Raw genomic sequence first — 27,435 nt, forward strand, 5'->3', positions numbered from 1 at the left:
GCAAGTAAACAGATTAAAAAAAAAAAATAATCCAAAATTAAAAATTCTAAGCACAGAGTTATTTTCAGTGAGGACAGCAAATGAATTATAGGCATGCTGGGTTTGAACTGGGAACTCACCATGGAGCTTTTATGGAAAAACATCCTGCTCCAAACAGGTAAGGTCTTCACGTAAAGGGGAAAAATGCACAGAAATTAGATGAAAACTCGATTACCAACAAGTACACTGTATATCATGCTATTAAGATTTATGCAGAAGGTAAACAAAATAAGTTTTTATAACCGTTCATGATGCCCTGGAAGAGATGTAGACCCCTAATGTAACCAGCATGCTGACGCTCACAGACACCTGCTCACGTGAAGGGTCCCACTGACAACGCAACACCCACAGAAGCAGGAGCTGGCGGGGGAGGCTCTTCATGCACAACTGCTGTGACAAACCAATGCACCAGCTGCAAGCAGGCTTTAACGTTAGAATTCACGTTAGACACAGCTTAGGTCTCCTTCCTGAAATCTGCTGACACATCTGAGGCAAAAGCAGTCAAGAGCCTTAAACAGACATTGAAGTCAGAACTAATAGAAAAAGGAAATTAGTATCAAAAGCAACAAATATGTGGGTGTTTTCCACTGAAGGTCTGAGTGGGACAGGTTTACAAATTTACTGAAAAGAGGCAAGGCCTAAGTAAAAACGACAGGTACAAGCACAACCATTTAGAGAAAATAACTCAGGCCTTTTTCTAGGATAGAAACACACCATTAAATTCAAAAATCTTTTGCAACTGTGTGACACAGCAATCTTATTCCCCCACTTAAAAGCTTCCATGGAATGCAGGAAAGAGAACCCTAACTTATTTCCAATGTATTTGATGCTAAAAATCACCTGCTATAGAGCTTAATGTTTTTGGCGACTCAACAATTTATCTACACCAGGATTTTATTTGAGATTTTGTTCAAGTACTTTGCACAGTGCATAGTTTTTAAAGTGGTATCACACACTATTAATTTTAGTGCATTTTTAATGGATTTCTCCCTTGTTCTTTACATCACCCTTGAAAAAGCCATCACCATACTGATATTTGCATAAACTCTGAAAAGGAGGAATCGGAGGTAAATTTAGAGCTACTCACATGCTCAAGGCTTCTTTGATTCTCATTTGGGATGTAACATCATCCACAAAATTGCTGAATAATTGATTTTGTAAATGCCAATGTGTCATTTTACTTTTTATACTCTGACTCAGCGATAAATTCTGACTAGATGAAACAAGTGAAATATTTTCAGGCAATGAACTAACAGAAAAGGTCTATCATAGAAAGATGTATAAAGCACTCAGCCATATGCCTACACAATTAAAAGGATACCAGCCTCATAAAAAAGAATTCTGGGAACTAAATTTGACACGAGCACAACAGCAATGAAGACATCCTCTTAAAAAAACACTTAGGTGAAGGTACAAACCTAAGATATATATTCTTTGACATGCAAAGATGTAAAAATCCAATCAAGAATAGAATATTGCTGAAAAAATCCTATTTTTTTGTTACTAATATAGGCCAAAAACATATTAAAGATTTTTTGAACTCTGTATAGCCTCTAACTGGTTGTATTTAAATAAATGTTTGGTTAATGCTTTGGGGGAAAGAGCTTGTTTGGTAGAACCAGCTGCCTTTCTAGGCGTAACATATCATCTCTGAGCAGTGATAAAACCCAATTAAATGGTATGAACTGTACGAATTGTATGATCTCCTATACAGTCAACACATTCAGTCTCTGAGTTGAAGACCATCCTAATGGCTCAAGAGAAGATCAGCCCAGCACTATTGCACTGTTTAAATATTTAATGGAAAGCTAAGTCTTCTGCATAACACATAGTCAATATAATTTAAAACCTAGAATGAATCTAGTGTAAATCTGAAGAGTCATTGGAGAGTGGTCGAATCTGACTGGAGCTTAGAATTTCTTAATTATGATCCTGGATGTTTTGGCAAGTTTTTTGGTTTTTTTTTCCCTCTCTGCCTCAGTTTCTCTGTCTGCAAAAAGCAGGCAAATGACATTTAGCTGAGCTCATTAGAACATTTTAAGAAAATAACATAGGTGCTTTTTTTTTTTTTGCACAAACATACTGTGTTGACCTGATTATACTTGCAAATTAACAAACTCTATTTTAATTACAAATTGACCCAGGTGGATACATGCTTCAATGGAAGGTTTGTTTGTTTGGTTTTAACATGGATACAAAATCTTGTATCATGAAGAAAATGTAATTACACTTCAAAAGACTGCAACAGAGTCTTAATAAAAAGCCTTAAGTGTGAGAGAGACAACTTGACATTTCCTTTCTGTTCACAAGGCCTGATTTCTTTTAAGATGACCGTTTTTTTCCTATGATATTTATATAAGCAATTGTTTTTCACTATTTCCTTCACATAATATGGATGGTATGCTAATTGAGAGAGAATGTACAAATTAGAGGATAACCCAACCTTGAAAAGACAGCACCAGATGGCTACGCTCGGTGACAGTAACAGAGCAATGAAAGGCAAAAAGCTCACCGAGGTTCCCCGTTCTCATAGCTAGTGCGAAATTCCAAAGGAAAATTATGGAATGAAGACGATTTATGATTCAAAATCCCAACAGAATTTTCTTAATTTCTTATCTGATTCTGAGCTTTAGCAAATTGAAAACTGAAACATTCTTTAATTTTGTGTTACCCTCTTTAACAAAAACTATTTAAGCTTTTAATAAGCTGTGCAACACCCACTTACTCTAACCCTCATCGCTTTACGTCACCTTAGTGAGAATCTTTTCATCAATGGTGACATCTGAACAAAATTTAGTGCAAATAACTGTATTTCATATCAATTACAAATCATTACAGTAGTTGCTTTATTACCAAAATTTATTATAAAAGCTAAAAGGTGACATAAAACATGTGTGAGAAATGTGCCAGAATGAGAATGTCTGGCTTCAGCATGCAGGAAAGTTGATCTATTGTGCTGGATTCTTTAGCTTCACTTTTTAATTTTTTTCTTGACTTTTTAATTGCACTCCTAATTTTTGTTTGCTTCAGTAGTAGTACCTGGGACAAATTAAGCTCTCTGAGTCAAAATAAAACAAACAGGTATCAGTGACTTTCAGTACATATAATATAAGCAATGAGAAACACTAAAATGACAAAATTGCATCAGATACTTTACCTACTTTCCCCCTTCCTTACTAGGGGGGGGAATGAGGGATGGGATGAAGAACGGATAGAGTTTCATGTTTAAAAACACACTATCTAAATCTTTTGGATGGAAAAAAAGTCAGGTTTACTCCTTTTCCTATGAGGTACATTGGACGTCTCTATTTTGACAAGCCCCAACTAATGCAGGTTACATCCTGGTGTTTCACTAAAGCTATAATGAATTTGAGAATGAAGTATGATACAAATATAATGACCATATCCCTTGAGAAAGTTAAAACAAATGCTGCTGTCAGAGAAACCAACTTTTACAATAGTTTTTCTTTTGGGGCAATTATTGTATCTTTTATTTCCCTCCTTCCTATTATAGCTCATCTGTGTCCCAACATTCTTACAAGCTGGAAACTAACTCCAACTCATTCCACAAACACAAGGAACGCTTATAAAGCTACTGCAAAGCACAAAGCTGTCTTCTAACATACTCTGATTCACTGCCTTTTATAGACAAGCATGAGATGGATCATACAGTTCTTCCCCTTTCAAATCTATAAGCTCTTTGTAAATGTGCAGTGAATTAACCCATTCACCAGACTCAAGAAGAATTCAGCATTACTATGAAAATTTTGAGAGGGAAACTGAGGCACAGATATATAAAGACTTATTAAATCTAACTCTTTTACTGTCTTGCATCCCCCTAATCTTTAAAACATAAGATGCTTCCTTACTAATTAGTGTCAGAGCCCCTTTGGGAAAGCCTATCTGCTCCTCAGAAAGTGCTGACAGTACAAACTCCAGGAAAGTGAGTCAATGGGATGACAAAATATCGGGTCAAAAATTAAGTGCTTGATGAAGGTGCAGAAATTACAATGAGAGACTTGAAAAAGCAAGGGAAGAAACAGAGGGCAGGGAACAAGGAAATGATAGTGATGGCAGAAGGGAGGTAATACTCTAAGATACTTAGTGCTGAGAACATAAATTGCATTCAGAATAAGAGAGTTCAATGACTGATCAGAAAATGTTCCAAAATCTACAAGTTTGCATGAAAAAAAAAAAAAAAAGCATCTGTGATGAATAGCGCAGTAATGACACAACTCCAGATTCTGGTCTTTCATTCCCATAGGGCTACAGTGAACACTTTTTAAAAATTTACTGCCATTCCACCTGTCAAGTAGAATGACATGCTTTGCAGCTCTGCTCGAGACAGATGATATTAAAAGCACTGATCAGTCCTTTCAGTACCTGAAAAATATTTTGCTGTCTTGGATACCAGCAGAATGAAACCCAACTTGACTTTTTGGTTAATAACACCTGCAAAACTTAATCAAGATGTCTAGTATTAAAGAAGCTGTTCATATGTTAAAAGCAAATAAAATGGACAAATCCAGAACTGCTAATTACATGGTATTCTTTCAGTCTTGCTTATTACTTTTAGAAAGGTACTGCAACAGATTAAATTTTTAATTCTTCAAAAGTAGCAACAACAGAAAAGGAATCTGCTTTGAGGGCCACTGAACAGTGACTGTAAAATCCAACTGACCGCGAGTTCGTCTCCTTTTCTGATCACTGCACAATCAGAAGGTTAAGCAGCTGCTCCCAAAGAAGAGCCTTGTTTCCTCGGAGCAGTGCTTAAAGGTGCTGACCATGTAGGTGTAAATACATCTGTCTTTTGCCATTTGCAGTAATACATGCCTCCTACACTTCTCAGACTGAGGCAGATGGTCCCTGTCCTGTCTAAATATTACACTGTACAGACTTACAGTGCTATGTGTTTCTAGAAATATGAGGGCAGATGTTAAATATGTTAAACACACGCTTTGCCCCCTGGAGGTTTAAGTTAAGGCTGCTGTCTCAATTCGGTCATTTTAGGCATGCCAGGCTTCTTGGATCCTAGGCATTCCTCTCAAATCCCTGCTTTATAAATACAGCTTTTCATGTTAATTTTGTGTACTTTCATCAAATATTTTGGATGCAGAACAAATGAAGGAAGTTCTCAGCTTAGCATTACACATATACATGGGCTTTGCTGAAAATTATGATCCTCATTCATGAAAACTCCATTTACACAGCAGGGTATTTCCCATGACTGTTGTCTTCCCCCCTTACATAAGCCTCACTGAATATTTTAAATTTAATTAGTTTTAAAAATTACACAAAATAAGAGGACAGGGACAGTTTGTAAATAGTAAAATTTACTTAAAACTATGAATATGAACACTCTCTGAATATGTTTAAGATACTTAAGAATAAAACATTAAATAAAATAGTGCAGACTTACTACATTTGCCATAGTTCTAGAAAAGTGTCCTGGTATCACCACAGCACGAAGGAAGCAGCCTTTGTAAAGGCCACTGCATGAGTTACTGCTGTAAACCAAGCACTTTTTTTCAAATCATCACCCATTGCTCCCTACCTTCCCCAGAGCAGACCCTCAGGTGGTTTATTATTTTCTGTCTACGTCCTGTCCTACGTAGTTTTAAGTGACTATTCCATTTCTAGGAGCCTACCAACAGAGCCCAGAATCACATTTCTGTCCTCTGACTGTACTCTTCAAGACACCTCTTTGATATTTTTCCTCTCTGAAGAACTGGAACTTCCTGCTTATCTCCATCCAGACCAACCCCTCTCTGATCCTACCTCCCCTCCTGTCCTCATCCAAGATCACACCTTTCTATACTTTCAAAATTTACTCAATTGCTAGCTTAATCTTTTTCCCTCGCCTGCATTTAAATTGTAAGCAGAAACAAAAAAAAGGCAAGCAAAAATAAGCAACTGAAATGTATGTGTGGAAGAAGTTAAACCACAAGATCACCCTCAGACTGCTTCTTTACTGTTTCCTAAGTTCCATTTACAATTATCTATGAAGTTCAGGAACTTATCTGCAGACAGCCTTTGTGCTTAGGGCAATTGCGTGTTTGTAGTTCACAATTTGGCTCAACAAGCCTAATGAAATTCCTGTTTACAGCAGCAAGAGCAGGACTGGATTGTTAGGAGGACATGTATCTAGATACACATGTATATATGTGAATACATACGTAAGCTTCAGAACATCATCATGCATACTTAGTGCACTAAGCAAAACGAAGAACAGATTTTACAGGATGTCCTGAACACTCAAGCACAGAACATGGGAATTACTCAGGGAGAGAGGGAATATCCCCGAACTCTCGCCTGAAAAATAATTCCCGCTTCATGAAACACAAGGTAAAATTCACCTCACTATCGGGGCTTAAACAAGAAACCACTGAAGCAAGCAAGACAGCGCCTGCACCCGTTTGCCAAAATGCAGGGAAGTGTTATGAACCTGTAGGACTCTCAATTGTTTTGTCCAACCACATGCCATACTCAATCTATTTTTCTTAAAAATATAAAAGTCATCTGTAAATTAATGGATCAATCAGACTTTTAACTAGAAATATTCAGGGATTTGAACAACCAAAAAGCAAGAGGGAAAAAATTACAATAATCACCCCCTAGCTTTATGTATTAATTGCAAAAACTGAAGATTTGAAATGTAGCAAGAGAAAAATATCAACTGATGAACAGTATCAATTAACTTTAAAATTGTTACAGTTCATGAAGCTCACAAAATCTTCTCAGTTATAATATGGAGATATTTAAGTAGAGCTTTTCACAACAAATATTTTGAAGTGCTTTATCATGGCACAGTGAGAAGTACCAAAGTGCAGCTGGCTCCGGAATGAAAGTCCACACGTGAATTTCATAGTACAGAACAGTCACTTCAGAGGAAAAACAAGGTCAAGGAAACAGCAGGATTAAGTTTGGTCTTTATGCTCAACCTGGCTTACTGGCTTTCCATTTCTGATAGTCAAAAATCGTTTCTGCTTGAAAAGTTTGGAAATCAAAACAAACAAACTTTAAAAAATAAAGCAAAACCATAACTTATTCTGATTGAATACAGCTCTGCTTATGTTTCATGCCAGTTTCTGGTGTGAAACTTCTCCTGGTGCCAGCGTACAGTATTTCCCACATGGCAGACTGCAAGAAAATGACCCCACTCAAATGAATACTCCTGAATTTTCAGAGGTTGTTTTGCAGGTTTTGTTTCCTTATCTGATGCTGGTTTTCTTTTTCTGTCTCCTCTTCCCCCCACCCCCCTTCTGGTGCCATTAAATTACATACACTGAAATTAAAATAAGGAATAAAACTAAGTATCACTAGTAACACAAATTATTTCCACATTAATTATAAATAACAACGTTAAGAAAGGTTTGTGCAGATAGACTTACCCTGTGCGTTTGGTGATGGTCCCTAATGTCATTGGCTGTTTGATTTGAGCAAGAGGCAACACCACAGTCAAACTCGGAAGAGGCAGGAGTCGAGGGTTCCCAGGATTATTGTTTGTGAAGTTATTGTAAGTGTCTTGGCTGTTCAATTTACCTTGATGGGACAGAGACGTAACAGAACACGTTATTGGAAGTTTTTCCTCATTTATAATTTCTAACATTCATTTATCTTATTTCTGCCTTAAAGAACTCATTGCCAAAAAAAAAAGAGAAAATAAAAAAGAAATACAGAGCTCCTATTCTGAGCAAAACACACCTAAAAAGTCATCTTTATTTCAGGTAAAAAATAAATGACAATGGAAACAGCAAATGTTTATTTTTATATATGGGAATAAGGTCCCCTTCCATGGAAGGGAAATTATTCCTGCTGCTGCTGCTTGCCTCACAGTTTTGTTCACCAAAAAGTTTTCAAGTCTGATTTGAAGAACAAGCTCTGGATTCCAATTCTCTATTTAAAAAAAAAAAAAAAAAGAAGGGAGTATCTGGAAGGGAATTACTTTCCTAAAGTACCACATACAGTGTTAGTAATTGAAAGTCCTGAAAAGGTTGCTTTTGTTGTCTCTACGGATAGAGGCACACATAATAGTAATCTGCTGAACTAAGACCGGAGGAAAATAACAAGTAACTATATAAAATAAAGACATGCCAAACTACACGTAAAAATCAAGAAAGTATAAAAAAAGTAACAAACTTCATATTCATTCAAAAAAGAAAAAGAAGAAAACAAAACATAGGTACTTAAAAAAGGAAGGGGAAAACATAACAAAAAAATCCCAACAACCCTAAATTTAGCTTGTTTCAAAGAGGTCTGTGCTGGATGTACGCCCAGCTTAGATACGCTTTCCTACTTTCTGCATCGTTCTGTAGTCACAACCTTTCATTCTTCAGTTAGAAAAGGAAACTAGCTACAAATTTCATGGACAGTAAAGAAAGAAATGTGAAGAAACCAAAGAAAGAAGTTAAACAAAAAAGGGGCCAGTCTGTTTATAACAGAATCAAAAGTACTTTAAATAGACAAGCAAGCATGAATTAAAAGGTTTAGATCATTAACTTGTTTTTCTGTGTTCCTATAATGCTGTGAAACGCTGGCTTTGTTCTTAATCAAAAGGGAGCCATATTGGGAATTAGGTTCCTAAACAACCGATGCATTCTACATAGATATTATACAAATCCCAGGCCAAATCCATACAATCTGACTGAAGAGCAGCCACCTTTTTTCAAGGAAGAAAAACAGCACAGAAAAGGGTTTCTCACAGGAAGCTGCCTGAAAAGCTTTAATGGTACTTCAGATGGATTGAAAATAGGAAAAGGAAGGCGGAAAAATCTTAATGAATGTCTCATCATCCTAAAGACACTCAATGCTTCCTTTACCCTTCTTTTAATACTATATAACTGTAAGCTTAGGGGTTTTATTTGTTTTTTCTACAAAGTCTATAGACCTCTGCATCTTAGAAACGCACAATAACAAAAATGATGAAATTACAAAGTGTATTTTGTATTAAGTATCTGGCCTGAACACTGGTCAATACATTTTAAGAGAAATAGCAAGGCTTTAATGAATAACAAGCCTATTGAAGTCTCAGAGAGCAGATTTCATTAATAGCAATTTTCCTGCACCAACTTGGAATAAAAAGAAACAGGAAGGGGGGGGGGGGGGGGGGGGGGAAAGCTCAGTTTTAAATTAAGACTGAGATGCAATTAATTTTTTTAAGATGAGTTTCAAAATGCATTCTTGGTTCTTGTAGAAAGGAGTATGAATAGTTTTCTGCATTATTGTCTAATTAGTTACTGTTGCATGTAACCAGGGCCTCTCTGAAAGTGTTTCATTCTCCTGTATTCACCATGAGCAACTGCATGCTACACAGCAAACAGCGACCTATCTACAGAGGGGGCTGCAAATGTCTGTAATTTGTTTTCTTTTACTTGTTAGGAATATAATGATTAACTATGAACTACTGAACCAAATGACTGTGTTGTAACACTCCTCCCTTCCTCTCTCTCAAGGCACATTTAATTACTCAGTGCCCTCCGCTCCCAACATCATGTAGTTTTCCATATGCAAAAACCTTCAGCTGATTCAACAGAATATTTGCATGCAGAGAAGTGAGGCATTTACAGATGTCCTTCCTACACAAGGATGAGCTGCTTTATTTTCACACAAGCTGAGGAATCCCGAGGCAGTTAAGGATACTCAGAAAACTGCAGGATTAAGTCATCACTTAGGAATTTTTTATTAATTGTAGCAACAACATCCTACAAATTTTTAGGCTCACATAAGAAAAGAAAACACAAAGCAAACAACAGAATGACTAAACTATACAGACAGAACTAAAAACATGTAAAAGAGATGTTGAATGGGTCCAAAATCCAAGATGATGATTCTTTGGAAAAACACATTCAGATGTCAAGCATTTCATTTTTAAATGTATAGCTTAATCTGAGGTATACAAACATCAATAAAAAATTACCTAAACCAGAGCTCATAATGCACTGCACTTCACAGCACAAACATGATTACAAAATTTAGCTATGACAAATGGAAAAGCTGTAAATATCTAACACATATCCCAATAACTATTGCCTGCCAATCTGTATTTTCTGCAGCAACGTTCAGCTGCTTAACCACAAATACATGTAATTAGAAGTGATAAAGTCAAAAATTAAAAGTTGGAATGATACAAAAAGGAGACAAATTATTTCTGACAGTAAAGTTTTTCTTGAAAATCTGACTACAATAATATTAAGATGGTGCAGATGAGTAAGGTTAAAGAAAAAAGTGCTGAATAGAAAAAGTAAAAATATTTGCTTTCATTTTCACTGAACTATTTTTAGCTATTTTTATGATGGAAATGTTCTATACTGTTATATCTTCATTGTATGTTGCCTCAGACCTATCAGAGAGGTACATGCTTGTCATCTTAACTGCATAGCCTTGGGGATCCAGTAAATGCACTCTATGTCTAGATCCTTTCCTAAGCCTTCACCAAAAGCTGTGTTGTACGTTCTGAATTTCACTGGAACAAATAAGTGTCACGCATTATGTTTAGTAAGTCATTTTAAAACCCGTAATTTTAAGGTGTGCTGTTGTACCCATCCAGAAACTCAACAAAGTCACCCTCCATTCCTCCAGCCCTTCGAAGCAAGAAACTCCTCCTGCAGTAAACGGGAGTTGCGTGTGCACAGGACTGCTGTATCAGGCCAAAAGAGCACAAAGAACGCAGTCAAGCATCAACATTATTTCTACAGCTCAAGCAGTTGTTGATTCACTGTCAAAGGACAAGCAACAAATAAGCCAAAGTTTAAGTCCGCTAGAAATATCAAACATTTTTCATACAGCAGAATTCTGTACTCAAGTTACCTTGCCACATGTGGACAGTCATTCTTGTAAGGACATATGTGTATTAATACAGAATAAACCCCTGGAACTAGAGCTTCAACAGAGCAGCTTCACTTAGCACTGACTATTTAAACACTAACTTGGTTGTATTCCGACAGCTACACACATATCACACCCTATTGACTATTCAAAGAATACCTTCTATTGCAATTAATTTTGAGAAAATTAATCATCATCATCACAGTTTCATGGCAAACATGCTCTCTCAAGAATCCCTCTGAACATTTCCAGCAGAGCATCCTGAGCGACGAGGCACTTTCCCTTGGTAATCACCCAGAGCGTGAGCTTAACAGCCCTCGGGACCCCGTGCAAGGCAAGTCCTTTTGGTCAAGTATTTGTCTTTCCACGGGCTGCCACGAAGGAGATTTTCAGATGACAGTTCAAGAGCTGTGCATGGAATACATTAAAGCCAGTTTAGGCTAAGGTCTATTTTCCCCGTGTGCATCCTCCCGTTCGCCTGCACTCCCTCTCCAGCTCGGGCCACAGCTCAGGACACACACGAAAGGACACACTTGCATTATTTTCACTCAAATATTACAAACTCAAGGTCCAAATTCCTGATCACAACTAAATCCAAGTCAAGAAAACTCCTACAGTCAATCCTATTTCAGCCTTTTAGACTTCCACTGGAGAAAAAGAAAAAAAAAAATGTCTTATGTCGCAATTTAAGCTGCTGGTGAATCTCTTACTAATTTTACTGAGGGATTTGCAAAAAGCCAAGGAAGTCGTGGCTCTGGTAGTCTGACAGCAGAAGTTTATTTACAAGTGCAGCATTAGCTTGGATAAACATTTCCCATTGAGACACTGAAAATATGATCAGTTAGTTCTGCCTTTGTACCTGTTTGCTGAAAGTCTGCAACAAAACCGTCATCATATCATCCACCCAAAATCTGAGCCACGCTTTACCAGACATTTTATTCCACAAATATTCAAAGGAAAAATGGATTAAGTTGAGGATAAAAGTGAAGAAAGAAAACAACAATGGGCTTTGTTGTTAGGCAGAGGGAGCGGCTGCCGTGCCGGCCTGGCCGGGGTGTATTCCCAAGCCAGCCATCATTAACGGACTCACTTCCACCGAGAAAAAAAGGGAGGCCTGAAAGTGCCGGACAAAAGAAATCCCAGCAGACAATGAAAAAACAAATTAAAAGCACCATTATAAAACACAGATGCTATAAGGAAAATAAACTTCACAAGATTTACTGGTTTTTGACAAAGCTGGACATCTGTGGAAAAGACATCAGGAGCAGCTCCCAGGTACGGCCTGGCCGGGCTCACGGCCCCGCTGCTTCGCCCTCGCCTCCACCCTCCTCATCACAGCCCCGGGCCGGTGACCCGGCGGCAACACCTCCCGCTTCAGAGCTCTCCACGTACCTCCGCCACCGCAATGGGAAGTTACTGGTGGCTACAATTTTTATTTACGGTTACTTTATTTGCAATTGTTGTTAAACCCATAAAATACTCTCAAGGCCTGAATGTGAGATTTAAACATTTGGTCAAATCACACAATTCTAAGTTTTCAAAGTGTATTTTTGGATATGAAAGGAAAGCTACACCTAGCGGAAAACGTGCTAGACTTGCGAGCTTGTAATACTGTATAAAAAGCATTCAATCAACTGAAAGAATTAATACAGTAAACTTGTCTTCTTCTGATCAACTAAGAGCCTTGATGAATTCAGGCCAGATTTCAAATTGGTCAGCATTTGAACGGAGTACTTCAGGGCACTACTGTCAGAGATCATCTTTGAGGAGAGAGGAAGAAAAACATCCTGATTTTTGCAGCTACTAATGACATAAATATACATCAAAATGCAGCACGGCAGACATATTCCCGCAAGCCCCAAGGAGCTCATCTGTGAATACAGCACAGTGCAGCCAGAGTCATGCAAAGAGACTTTACTGGATCCAGAAAGAATTATGCTGATACAGCCCCACTGTTACTTTGTCTTTCTCTTTAATCCACGCCTAGTACCACATCAAGGTGACCAAATCACTTCTTACCTGATTTAAACCTTGCTCCGATACATCGGTACCGCAGATCCCTCAGCCTCACCCGTCAGATGGAAAGGGAACTCGGTAACTCACAACTGAGCTTAAAACCAAAACTACACCCTAACACCTAAGGGATGCAAACACCAACTCACCACCAAACTGAATTGAAATCATTTTACCCATTAAATGTCCCCTGGCAGTTTCAATTTGTGTATGGCATGTCTCCCCGCTCAAGTGTTGTGGGATCCTCTTTTGCATAGAGAAATTCCACCTTGTTAGTGAGCAAAGCAAACAGGACTTGGCCCAGACATTTTTCTGGTAGGAAAATAATGATCATAAAGATTTTAGTTTTTCTATATGCTTTACTTGAAAAACTAAAGTGGTATTGAGCACCTCTCAGCCTCCTAATAAAATGATTGTGTTGATTTTTTTCATTTTTCTTTCATTACTCCAATACAAAAAGCTTAGTAACACAGCGTCATTAAAATTCAAAACCCACTTGATTATCTTTTATATCTTACAGTATTTAACAGACTACATTTCAAAGTGTACCATGTAGTCTACTGACATTAACACTGCATATAAACGTCTTTAATTTGGTAAATAAAAAGGCAGTAACTCCAGGCTATGCAATCATGTGGAGACCGAGTTACATGAAAATGAACTGTGTTTGGCCATTATTTCTGTTTAGTATAACACTGAAGATTCCTCAACTAAACATCCACTAATCATATAATGAAAGGGGAATAAAATCCTTTCTAACTGGCAGACAGAAAATGGCAGGAAAAACAGAAGTGTCATGGATGTGGTGGTTTATTTTGCTTTGCCTTTTATTCAATACAAAAATTTTCCCGGATGAGAATGGAAAGCTTCCCAGCTTCAGTTCCAAGACTTTCACCCTCGTTTCTGACCTTTTCTCAGACATGTTCCAGTATAATCTGTAATCTACTACAGTCGGAAGAGGAAACAGCAGCGCCCTGGTGAGAAACGCTGCCTTGTGACCTGAATAGAGAACCCTGCGGAAGCAATGCTGGCTCACAGAAGTCATTTGGAAGAGCTTGACAGACAAACTCAAGAGCGTCCCGAGAAACACACTCAACACCACAAGCGCTAATTACTGCCAAAGTGGGCTTTTCCTTCTGTGTTTGGTTTTATTCAGTCAAACGTGTTTTATCTTTCTCTGTAAAATGTTACACATTTTCCTAGAAAAAGTCAGGAAACTATTTTAGTTAACAATCACTTCTACATTAAAGATACATTGCCATTTCCTTGAATTGTAATCCGACCAAATTTAGACTCATTTCACACCCTAACCCTCAATATTTCCAATACAATTAGACCCATTAAAAGAAAAATATTATGTATTAGCTACAGAATGCATGTACACATGATCTTGCTACTTAGAGTAAATTTTTCTCTCAGCTAAATTGGTGCAAGTCCAAAACCCATCACTAACTTGATTCCACTGGAATGGATGGGAGAAAATAATGCAGCCGGTTGTTTTCATAACGTTTAAAACCGCTTGATATTGAACCTTTTGAAACACAGCTGCACTAAATCTCATGATTTTCCTAAGAAAGCAGAACTTTCTCTCTATTTGCGTCCAGGCAAGGCATGTGATGGTGACAGGCGAGCTCATCAGAATACTCTGCCGAGACATGCAAGCGCCAGTCCAAGTGTCTCAGCCACTGACGAGACAGAGTCATTTGCCCTCTCACCCGAGCTCCTTGAACTTCAGCTCTCCCAACCGCTCGTCAGCGTCATCCACTCAAAATCTGAACATGGCCTCATAATATTCCTTTCTTCCTTCTGAAGCTTCTCTTTTTTCCACTATCCTCAGTTTAAAAACCTTTGTCTCTCAGTTATGAAATGTCCCACTGACACCTGAAAATCTCCTCTTGCCCTTGTCAAAGGTTAGAAGAGAGAAGGAACGTCCGTGACTCCTTTGGTGCCTGCTACCTCCACCTGGGCAAAGATGGATTAGGAAAGAACAGTTCAAACCTCAAGCTCTACCTGGGATTTGAACCTGCCATTTACTTGTACAATTAGTGATGTACGGCTGGCCATTTCGCCTACCTCCACACGTATTTCTTCTTTTCCTGCATGGAAAAGAAATTACATTGACAGTCCAGAGGAACCAAAAGGAGAGGAAACCACTTCTGCCAGAACAGCAACAGTGCCCTGGGCCCCATGTCACCTCTCACCAGCAGCTGTGAGGACATCCATAGTGTTAACTGCCTTGTGTAAAAAATACCTTCTTGAAAACCTGAAACAAATGTCTGCTTCTTGCCTTGCCATTTCCCCTCCTCATTTTGTACAGACACCAGTTTGCTGTGCTAAAGTTCCCCACAGTAAAGGCGCCTTGAAGCATTTCCTTGGAAAACAACCCCTCCACCACCACACACACAAGCCTCGCCTAATAATCATCTTTCAGGATTTATTTAACTAAAAATATTGTTGGTGCAAAGCTCAAGTCCATTTATGGGCAAAACTCTCCTTGAAGTAAAAACAACAACAAAACTTGTTTGCCAGCTGTTGGCTCCAGGCTTTGCACAGCCATAAAGCAGGCAGCAGCGGCAACACTTCAGCTGGTTTGCTCCTGATGGTGGTTACCAGCAAAATCAGCCAAACTGGCCTTTCTGCTCTTGGGTCATCGCCGGCAAACGCCAGCCACAGGCGGGGGGGTCCAGACGTTGCCATCCTATTTGTACCAGACCTTGCACCTTCAACTCTTCTCAGATTAAAGGACTGCAAGATTCATTTCTTGTAGCTACTATAGGTATAGCTATGGAGTATTTTGCAGACAAACGCGAAGGTGCACTGCTCATCCTGCCCAACACATGGCCCTAAGCCAGCTCGGGACCAGAAGCTGTGGCTGTAGCTACCACAGCACCGGACTTGAGTTTGCAAACTCTTCCAAGGAAAAGACTATGTGAGCTCAGACTTAACACTCCACTAATGAGGTTATCGTACGGGCGGCTTCTAGGCACTGTGTAGAGACTCTGTTACTCCAATTTCTTGCACATGGGAATTTTACTAACAGAGTCTGCTGGTGAATGATGAAGCGCTTGAGAAAACAAGTATGCACTATTACTGCCCCTTGTCCTGCCTATCAATCATAATTCATATCAGCACAGTTCTGAACTCAAAGCCTTCTTTCAGGGATGACTCCGAGATGCTTCAGCATTGTGAACTTTAGAAAATTTGGGCATCCCAGACGTCTCTTCCAATGATACAGAATAAAATGATCTTTACAAACCTTTTTTTTTTTTTTTTTTTTTCTTTTTACTGGGACAACACAGTCAGAAAAACTGGTCAGCTTGTCTTAGAAACTGCAAACTGATTGGTCTGGGAATTTCTGAAGGACACCTCTGTATGCAGCTGTGTTGGGTGATGAGATAGGGAAAATTTAATAGCAGCCCCTTACCCAAAGGGCTCAGCTTATTAGAATTTAGTTTTGACAATAAACTACATGTTAATATATCTGTGGCTTTTTCTTTCCCCCACCTTTTTAACTATGCCTTATTTTCCCTTGCTCTAGCTGCAACAATTAGCACAAATATTTTAGCATCTGAATTCAATCCAGGTTGAAAACACAGTATTTATCCCAAGTTATGTGGAAAAAAAAAAGTGCCTTGAGAACCACTGCATATGAGAACTTGATAATAATATCCATGGATAATTATAATAAATGGCTTGTCTGAAACACCCATAGAAGAGGAACTTAAGTAAACCATAGCAATCTCTCTCCCTCTTCCACCCACCACACACCCTCGGCAGCTCTGCTCTTTTACCCATGACCGTTAAGGACGTTTTCTGGCTCTGTGACAGCATCGTGACTCAGGTCATGAGAAGTGTCAAAGATGCATTTCCTTGAGATGGGAAAAAGCAACTGATTTTAACAGCCCACGAAGACTAAGCAAAAAGAATAAGCCCAATCAGCATATTTAAGGGTAAAGATAAACCTTTTAAAAGATACAAGTATATTTTATTTCCAATCTTAACGCTTACGTTTCTTTCCATAAAGTGTTTACATTTTTCAGACTACCAAAAATGCACAGTTGATTTAAATGCCTTACTTAAGAATAATAAACTGGAAAAAAGACAACAAGGGCAGCACCCATTTACTGCATAATCCATCACCATCACATACACAGGGAATCAGATTCAGACCGCAGGCACGAGGGATCAGCCCTCGCAAGGGCGGCTCTGCCCCAGAATCCCCACTGCCAGGGGAAGCAGGAGGTGTTTGAGCTTGAACTCAGCAGGTCCATCAGATAAAATGCCTGTTCCCACCAGCTCTCGTCCCATTCCTTTCCCTTGCTGGTTACTAATGCAGAGCTTCACATGCTTTCACCTTCCTTCATGCCAAACCTTACTTGTCATACAACACCCTCAATACTTAAATCTCCTCCTTCAGCTGATACGGTCTCTTGAAAAACTCGAGATTCTATTTTCTCACCTTCTGACCAAACCCAGTACAGACTCCTATCAGGTGAGCAAAGCTACTTTTTGTCATTTCACTGCTCACAGCTCCCTCGAGCCACTTAGATTCCTTGACCCACCAAGAGATTTCTGGACCACGCTGTCTCCCCTCTATTAGATGTCCCTTCTCCTGACCTGGTCCCAGGCTTTCCCCTTCTGAACTTTGGACACAAACACCATTGAGAAAACCTTTCCTGCATCCCCCCTTCAGTGACCAACTCTTTTCAGCTGGCTTGTTATTTCAAAGCTCAATCTTAGTGACTGCTTTTATGCTGATCACACTCATTTCTCCTTAAAATACTTTCACCCGTATGCAAGTGCATCTAGCCCTCTGCACAGACACATAAAGCACACTGAGAAGCCATAAAGTACTGGATCACGTTCCTTCTTGTGCATTGCTAATATCACTATTTATCATTTTCCAGTTGGCAAGAACTGCAAAACCCTCTCAAAAGCGATGCATGATCTGCAGGATGTCTTTATTACTCACCGCCTATGAGAAGGAAACACACTACCCTGTGTATTATATACCTTTATATACCTGCTTAACTGGTGAGATTTGCAGATGGAAAAACATCATTTAACTGTAAATTAAGAGGAAGTAATCGAGGGAACAATTGAAATAACAATAGAATCCCAAAATGTCATTTTATTAAGTCATTTTCAGAGAAACACTTAAAAATCCAGTTAACGCTTCTTGGCCTCCCTCAGCACATGCCTCTGACACATCAACGCTTGACCCTATAGAAATTTTCTTCAGTTTGATGTTACCAAGACTGAAATCATCCATCTTGACAGGAAAACTTCAGTGGGACACTCACATCTGTGGTAATCCAACTCCTCTCTGCCTTCCACCTCCCTTTCACCTCGCGATCAATCTTTGACATCGCGGTCTCCTGTGCACTACCTATTACTTCCCCTCCGCCTGGTGACCCTCCGCTTCTTTCCGAAGCAGTTTGCTTTGACCACTGCGACGGCATTTGCTGTGCTAAATCACTCAGTCATGTGTTTTTACACTTCATATCTCAAGAACGGCAATTCCCTTCTGAAGCCAGTCTCCTTCAATTTTCAATTTATCTGGAATACCTGCAACTCCTTTTTCAAATATAAAGACAAACATACATTTGCCCCAGTCTCAGATCTACACTGTTTACAAACCCCACTTCTAAAACACTTTATGTACAGACACGAACTTCCCCTGTGACAGAATTTATCAGTCTACTTCCCTACTTATCTAAAGGGAATGGATCTTTTCCTTCCACTTCAGAAATTATCCAAAAAATACCACTCACTTCTTTCACTCTGCTGATTCTCCATCCACCACAAAAAAAGAAAAATGAAAAAAGGAAAAAAAAAAAAGGGATAAAACAAGGGGGAAAAGAAGGGAAAAGGGAAAAAGAGAAAAAAAGGGGGGGAAGCAGGGAAAAGCATGGGGAAAAGGGGAGGGAAAGTGGGGAAAAGGGGGGTGAAAGGGGGTGAAAGGGGGGAAAACGGGGGGAAAAGGGGGGGAAAAGGGGGAAAAGGGGGGGAAAAGGGGGGGAAAAGGGGGGGAAAAGGGGGGGAAAAGGGGGGGAAAAGGGGGGGAAAAGGCAGGGGAAAGGGAGGAAAAAGGGGGGCGGAAATCTGGGAAAAGGCAGGGAAAAAGGGGGGGGGGGGGGAAGGGGGGAAGAAGGGGGGGGAAGGGGGGGGAAACCAGAGCTCGTTTACAACCAGTAAGCTCCTGGCCAGTACCCAAACTGGTGCTTATGGTCAGCTGCTCACACCTCCTCTCCCCTGCTCTACACGTGTAATCTGGGGGCTGCTGCAGCTTCTGCCCGCACTGCCACAGCCAAGAGGCTTGGCATGACCTGGGACCTTTCCAGAAGCAAGTCATGGTCTCTAAAAGTCGTTAGCAGAAAATTCCCACCAGGTAAAATAATTTTTTTTATTTCCTAATTGCCTTAAAAATGTAGAGAGAAGCTTCAAGCGGGAGCGTGAACTCGAGAGAACCGCTGCGCATTTCAGGCAGCCCACCGCCCGGTCGGTGTGGAGGCTTTACAGGAGCAGCTCAGCCACTGCGATGGACATTTTCCCCGAATTAATAAAAAAGAAGGTCTGTTCTCTTTACCCTGTTCGCTCGTGCTCTGCCCCTGTTCTACAGCCACCCCCGCGAGGCTGTCGGGAGCCAGCGGTGCAAACCCTCCCCCCGGGAAAGCATCGCTGCCCCAAAGCGACCCCCGCCAGCAGCCGGCAGAGGGAACATCGGGCCCCTCCCGGCCGGGGGAAGGGGCGAGGCGGGGCGGGATCCCCCCCGGTCCCGGGTGTCCCGGCCCCCCCGGTCCCGGCCGCGGCATGGCCGGGGGGGGGGCGCCCCCTGCAGGCTGACCGCTGCCCGGCCGCCGCGGGCGGAGGCGGCGCCGGGGGGGGGAAAAGGAAAAAAAAAAGGGTTTGGAGACAAATTTCCACTTCTAGACGAGGCTGGAAAGGAAATTATCTGAAAGTGCATTTAAATAAATAAATTTTAAAAATAGCCAAGTGCGATGCTGTTGAAGAATGATTAAACAAATAGAAACATTAAAAAATACATTAAAAAAAAAAAATCAGGCCTATTCTGCAGCTTGCTTTATTGTTTCTACACATCCATAAAAACTGTTTTCTGTCGAGAGAAGCTACACTTTACCAAGAGAAAAATTAAAGCTTAATAAAGACTTTTCAAACAACTGTTTTCAACTGGTGTTTACAGTGTCCACTCTCGAGTTAAACTTTGCAAAGGAACGGCCCTCCAGTGCTTTAAGTTATTATACAGTTAATTTTCTTGGAAACTATTTTTGTCTGCCTCTCTCTAAATAGGTGGTTTCTTAAGTGAGTGTTACTTAAAGGAAACCAATCTGTTTTTCAGGAAGGGCTGATGATGTCAGTCCTTTCAACTCTGCTTTCCCATAAGAATTCTTCTAGTAAAAGGAGTTTCACTCTGGGAAATAGTGAAAAGTAACATGAAAATATTTAAAGCATCTCAGAGTGCATGTTTATCAAACTTCTAGTTTCATGCTTGGATTTTAATCACGTTGATATTGTAACAAATGAAGGAAAAGTGAGAGAAAACCCTTCTGACTTTTAAAATTAAAAAAAGATTTTGCTGTGAACAATGTGCTATACTAAAATATTTATAAAGAACCGAATACAAGCCTGAATGCAATATATACAGAATGACATGCTTTTTCATAATTCTAAAATCTCCATTTCAGCACAGGTATTAAATCTGACACAGAACCACTGTGCATTATGAATGGTCTTCTGGCAAAACCACACCATCCAAATAAATACTTCAATCCCCAACAAAGTGACAAGACATTCAGTGAGTATCATATTATTAATGTATGTTTTTAGTAGGTGTGGATGGGTAGCTATAGGTCCAACGTGTGCTTCACTTATTATATTATTGGTTTTTTGTTCTGATACGGAAGTTTCTGCAGGCAATGACAGAAAAATCCTCAGAGTAGAGCTAGGGAGACTTTAACTTACTGGTGGTGCAAAAAGTAATGATAACACCACACTGTAAATTTTAATTTGCAGAATAAAAATAGTAAGAGTTGTATAGACCTCTCCATCTTCCAAATAAAGCATTAAGTTTTTACAGCTAAATGCTCCTTGCTGTTCACATATAGGTGTCCTGAAGAGAACAGGGGATATGTTTGTGTAATCAAGGACGTAGTTCTGTTTTAACTACTCATCCATTAATCCACACAGTGTACCTGCGGGACAGGTAATACCATAAACCCCATTTTATACAAGTAAAAAGGTCACATAAGGCCATATTCTACCCTCATGTTCAGCCCCACAACCAACTGATGTCATAATAGTCTCATAATAGTAAAAGCCCATAAAAGGATCCCAACCCAACTCCAGTATTACTGACAGCACGCTCTGGCAATCCAACGGAATGACAAAATTTAACTTTGCTGGATTAACACACAGAATAGCCCAAACAAAATCTGTGTTAGCTATAAAAGGTGCAAAGGAAATATCTCTTTATCATCCTCTATTTAACAGTTTACTTTAGTCCGCTAAAGTGAACAAAGCCAAACTATGATTCATTTGGAAATGAAATCATCCCCACCCCCAGTAAAGGCTTACATTGTGTGGGTAAACAGTTCCTAGGGTACTCCGAACAAAATGTAAATAGATTGCCTTGCTACTATATACACAGCAGTTTCATTTTGAAACTAGGTGCTAAAAAACAAGTGAGAAAAATATTACAAAGCCTGAACTCTGAAAATATTTACGAGAACAAAAGCTAATCACAAGTTAACATCAATAGGTTACAATTGCTAATCAAAAAAGAAGATAAGAAGCAAGCACTTTGCTCACAGAAATCCATCTTTAGGCCTAAGGTTGTAGCAATGCTATTATAACGTGAAAAAAGTGTTAGCAGAAGGATTAACAGCATTTTTTTCTAATTTAGGGTTTATTGAAACTTTTCTAGATTGCGAACTATGTAAGAGGAAAGTCAGGATGACACGACTCCACACAAAAAAATCCTCCAGAGATAAAACCAGTTTATCACAAACTTCTCTGAATCTGCCACTTAATCGACAATTTGTCCCAGTGTAACGGTGCTCTCCAGGACACGGTCTTTGGTTTTATTTGCATTATAATCAGCTGCATTTAGAGGGATGATTAAGGAAAGTAACAGTTATTCTTCTTGAAGAAAACTATAAAATTCAAGTAATTCCACACGTGGGGAACACAGAGGTTATTGTTCTTGTTACACAGTAGAAAGCTGATAGACAAAATTAGCTGAATAAAATTTACCAAGGGTCACAGAGTGAGTTAAAAGTAAAGCAAAGAATTAAACCCTGAACTGCTCTTTTCTGTTCTGAGTACTAGTTTACACTCCTGTCACCAGACCGCCCTAACTCTGCCAAACAACAGTAATTTAACATTATAATATGATAAGGAGCTGTTACAATCTGAGTAAACACATCTTAGCTCACAAATTAAAATAATCACTGGTCTCCGGCTAATCCAGCTGCCACACACACACACAAATACCTCCACTGAAAGTCACTGTGAACTTCAGGGGTTTTTTCCCCAAGTTGATGATAAATGGCTTTTTATAAAGGGCAGATAACATGGTTCAATATCCTGCCTGCCTTCAGCCAGGTAAACTGAAAGACTACCAAAACGAAAAAGCAGCAAAAATATTACTAAAACCACTAGAACATTTTACCAAATGGATTATTTAAAACCAAACTATTTTATCTTTTCTTCTAAGATTCTTTTAAGGCAATTCTGATAATTCCTCTATACAATCCTCACATTTCTCATGGAAAATTTTCATATGAAGGTCTGCAAGGTACCAACAGTCTTAGCATGTGTCCAACTTCAAGCCCTTCTACACTGTGAGAAAGTGATGAGCACAACCTGTGTGAAGTTCTCCAGAAACCTGTTACCTTCTTGCCTTAATTCTCAGTGCCCATGTGCAGATTTCAAATGGAGCTAACTTTAAACAGAGCTAATTTCCAAACAATAATGACTGCACGGAGATCTTGGAAAAAAAAAATCTCATTTATTAATTATATTTCAAGACAGACATTTGAAAACTGAAGCCTTAGAACTCTTGAGACACTCCATAAATGCTGCTCCCCTTCTCTCTGTAACTCATCCATGCATGTCTTTCTCCTACCTAGAAAATCTGTCCACCACTGAGGATCCTAAAGCAAATGAAACCAGTTTCTTCTTAAAAAAGGTGTCAAATCTATTCAAAACTTCAAATGTACCTAAGAGTACTGTAAAGGCAACAACTTACTGCAATGTCCCTTGATACAAAACAGAATTGGTTGGATGAAAGCTGCTACATGAATTGATAGTTCCCTTCCTCTCCTCTACGTGATGTCAACCGTTAAAAGGGACTGGATGTGCTGTGGTAAACCTTTGCAGCCCTCCCCAGCCTGTTTCAATGCTGAGCTGCTGTAAAATGAGGAGAGAGAAAGTAAAATGGTAGATACACAAATGTCTCCAAGGAGGAGGAAACTACAGATCACGTCTTGGGTGCCTTCCAGTGGCTCTAGGCAGAGGAGCATGGCTCCAGAACAGCTATGCAGAAAACTTTGTTTAGAAAAGTCCAAAGGAGAAAATACAGCGGCCTCTGAGACAAGTCTGGTTCCCTTAATAATCAGCAAGTCATAAAAATGTTCCTTTGATTCAGAAATCCCACAAAGGTTCTCTCTATAGCAGCAAAGATGTTGACTATGACAGCACAGAGTTGGGCTTTCACAAGCACTTCTAATCTTACTCACAATTAGGGAAGAGGGACCGTTCTTTGCCATTTTTAATACTCTCAGACTGGAAAAGGGTGGCTGCCCGTACCAAACTGCTATTTAAACTTTCACTTCAATGGAAGCTGTGACTTACTCTTAATAGAACACAAGGGTAAGGATGCAGCAAATCCTGAATCCAAACAAAGCAGCTCCTAGTTGAGACCTCATGAAAGAGAAGGGCAAAAAGAATGGCAAAGGCTAAACTGAAGAAGCTGGGAAAATGATGATGTTTGTGCCTTTTTTTAGAGCCTCTCCTTCATGACCTTTTAGTTTCTCCAAAGCACGTCCACCACAGGTGTAGGATGTACAGATCAATTCTTACAGGTTTTTTTCCCTTTGTACGTTGTCACATTGCTCACACCCACACTCGAGCAAAAGTGGGCAAAAATCTATGCCATCGACTTCACATTGCCTGGTTTCCACATTTCTCCTCAAACAATATTTATTATGGATATCCAGATGTGCTTCATGATCATCAAGCCAATAAGCAATGAAAATTTTAGGTAACTGCATTTGAATACAGACCAGATTACTTACCTAGATGTGTGCTAGATGGAAACAAAACTTGAAACCTAAAGACCCTAAAACTTTCAGCTTAGAGTGGAAATTATTAACACACCTGTGATAGCACAGTTTACTTAAGTAAGCTGCAAAACTAGAACTATCTTTCGGAAGTATTTATACCTTGGCTCATTCCTGTAATATCTGCATACATTACATATTTTTGCACAATATCTGCAGCACCTTATTTTATGAAAATCATTTTTTAGTGGCACAAACTACAGGGGCAAGTAGAACGAACTAAATCAATTTCTGCAATCTCCGGTAAAATGAATGTTTCTGTTGTTCAGGCTGTTAGCAAATACTGCTGAAAGGTGAAGCTGGAAGACTATGAAGATCTTCAGGCTGACATCTCCAAAGGTATTTAGGAATCAAATCTTTTTGAGTCAGGCAGCTTCACAGCAGGTACGGAAACATCTTAAAGGACACGGGGAAAGATTTTTCGACAATGTAAGGGGGAGGGAAAAAAGAAAATAAGGGATTTACCATGGAGCGGTGAGCCAGATGGGCTGCTTGACAGGCCTGGAACAGGGCTACAGCGTCCTCCTTGCTTAGATGTCAGCTCTTGCTCGATCTCTTCCAACCCTGCACTCTTCTGGAATCGGCTCATGCGATTCACCACCCGGGGTGACATGTGTGTCCGGACACAGGGCTGGCCGCCGTAAGGATTGATGGGAAAAACATGGGACGTGCCACGAAGCGTGCTGACCACAACCCAACGACAGTCGTGGCTGAAGGAGATATCCTGTACCTAGAAAGCAGAGGAGTGAAATGGGAATGTACTCACCAACGTACAGACATCTAACAAAGGAAATGGACTATCATGTTTTAAACAAACACAAATCTTAATTGGAAATGTGAATAAAAACCCCTAAGTTTAGGCAATAACTTGAATTTTTGCATACGTATCAATGATCTTAGTATTCAGTATATATTCAGTATATAAGTATATATTATAATACCCAGTTTCAAATTTTGTGTACTTTTCAAAATATTCTGAGATATTTCTTTTCAACAGGCCTAAACTTAGGAAAACAAACCATGCTGCAAAGTACTACAGAAAGCCACAAGAGCTCGGTGTAATTTTCAAATAGAATTTCATTCTAAAAAGAGTTGGGAAATCATTTCAATTACATGTTTTGTTATTTGCTTGTTTACTTTAATTTTTAGAGATTACCCAAAAAGAGGAAAAGGGAGGGATGAGAAGAAGAGAGATCTCACCACTGGGCCTGATTTTGACAAATATTGGCACTCAAAACTGTATTTTAAGTTAACAGAAATACCATGTCCTACATAACTTAACAAACCAAAAATCAACGGCCAGTATTTTCAAAAGCTGTTTATAATGGTCTCTAATCCTGCTACTATCAGTGTATCCCTCAGTGGAACTACCATTCATCCAGGTAGCCCAGGACCTATGCTTTTTTTTGGATTTAAAATCTTGTCAAGAAGAAACTGAACAACTTTGGCCATTTCTCTACATAAACCCACTCCATTTTACACATAGGAATCTTTATTAATCAGCTATTAAAGCCCCAGGAAAAACCCCAGTTAGATTTCTTCTTATGCATATGAGTACTTATCTACTACTTGAGAAACCCAAATCTTATTTTAGCTTAAAATGGTCAGTCTGGAAGCACATATAAAAATACAGTTAAATATTTTCTACTATGGTTACTCCTTGCAGAGATCTCAGATACGAAGTCCAGAAGGATTTAATTCTCTTTTAAGTGTGCTTTACACAACGCTTTGATGGAAAGCAAATTCTTGTTCCTGAAGGAATGCTTTAAAAGAGAGATTAAAGTTTGTTTCCAACCCCATACTGGCAGACGACTCAAGAAAACAAGTAGTCTAGGTTAAAATGATTTATCATAGGAAAAAAAACCCTAAAACAATTCTTCCAAAAATGTTTTTAAAGGTAAAAGCTGACTAAAAAGAACCACGTATGCAAGTGGGATTTAACAGGGCAAACAAATACACAGACGAAGGATTAGTTTTCATTATATTATTAAACAGCATAAGCTAAATAAAATTCTTTAAGATTTCACTGAAGCCAGTTTTACAATACACTAGGTACTCAAATTGGAGTAAACACTGATAAAATCTTAACAAATATTCCAGAAATGCACTCCAGCTACTCCAGACAAAAGCAGCAAGTATTCATCAAAGTGCGAGTTTCCAACTGAGCCCTGAAGCCTTTGAGATAAAAAAAGGATTTAAGTCTTGTGACTTGTGACAAGATATTTGGCTGACAGACTGTCAGGACACAAAATGCTTCATCAACATTACATAGATAAACTAAAAAACAGCGCTAGACACCTGCTCTTTTCAATTATGGTGACATACCCAAATGATCTGCTAATGATATAGCTAAACAATCTCCCCCAAATCTGACAGGTTTAGCACTTTCAGTGATTCTGGTATTACTGACATAAAGTCCCAGCACTTAGAGCTCCTAGTTTGCCTACAAAGTGTTTCACCTTAATAGATTGCTCAAAAAGGATTAGAGACCCCACAGGGATTAACAAGAGCCAAAAAAAGAAACCCCAAAGCCATGGAGTCAGAGAAACACTACGGCACCAAGAGTATTTAAATACTTGCTGTTTAAAGAGGCAATTTCTACTGGTCAAAATCAAACATAAGAACCGTATACAAATTGCCATTCTCAGTTACAACAGAAAGATCACCAATACAATAAAATCATTAAGGCTGTTGGAATATCATTCCAATCCAATCAAAGGCCATGTTTTCTAATTTCTAATAACACAAAGAATGACCATGTTTGTCATTAGATGTGACCCCTCTGAACACATCACTGTTTTCCAAATATTTGGTATTCATTTTAGATCCAGCTTTAAATTCCCTTTCTGATCTCTAAAACCATCTATCTGTCCCAGTCTCAACGAAACAGCTTTTCTCTTCCTTCCTCTTTGATGTTCACTCACTCTCTACCTCCAACACAAGTTTCTTCTGTCGTGCTCTGTAGTTCCATGCTCCTTGCAGAAGTGTTCTCCCCCGAAACCACAGCTAGCTGGAAGGGACCTGACAGATCTCCCTGCGAACTGACACCTTTGAGCTGTATTTACAGGACGGAGTCAGGCTGCCTGTGCCTCTTCAATCTCTTCCCTTCTGCACAACCGATTTCACAGCCAAACTCTTTAAATCACTGCTTTCACTCACACCTACCACATACCCTCTCTTATCTTATTTGGTCGAG

General features: G+C 39.3%; 1 protein-coding gene and 1 long non-coding RNA gene across 20 annotated transcripts in view; one reads left to right on the plus strand and one right to left on the minus strand.

Moving 5' to 3' along the window:
* BCAS3 (BCAS3 microtubule associated cell migration factor) overlaps nt 1–27,435 on the minus strand; it is a 372,074-nt gene that overhangs the window by 227,040 nt on the left and 117,599 nt on the right. For 14 of the 18 annotated variants that reach the window (XM_074890735.1, XM_074890738.1, XM_074890740.1 and 11 more), the window contains exons 15-17: nt 24,705–24,969; nt 7,431–7,581; nt 120–164 (exon numbers count right to left, since the gene is read on the minus strand). In XM_074890735.1, the coding sequence (XP_074746836.1) occupies nt 120–164; nt 7,431–7,581; nt 24,705–24,969 (461 nt within the window). The remainder of the gene's footprint in view (nt 1–119; nt 165–7,430; nt 7,582–24,704; nt 24,970–27,435) is intronic. The other 4 variants (XM_074890741.1, XM_074890729.1, XM_074890727.1 and 1 more) reach the window with 1 other exon arrangement.
* LOC141952817 (uncharacterized) lies at nt 19,104–24,690 on the plus strand. Of its 2 annotated transcripts, none has more exons than XR_012631769.1 (3): nt 19,104–19,267; nt 20,583–20,692; nt 24,509–24,690. It is a non-coding gene; the product is annotated as an uncharacterized LOC141952817 (long non-coding RNA). The 2 variants fall into 2 exon arrangements; XR_012631768.1 differs by lacking the exon at nt 19,104–19,267 and adding an exon at nt 19,282–19,450.

Source organism: Strix uralensis, chromosome 20 (assembly GCF_047716275.1).
Source record: "Strix uralensis isolate ZFMK-TIS-50842 chromosome 20, bStrUra1, whole genome shotgun sequence".
Classification (NCBI taxonomy): Eukaryota; Metazoa; Chordata; class Aves; order Strigiformes; family Strigidae; genus Strix; species Strix uralensis.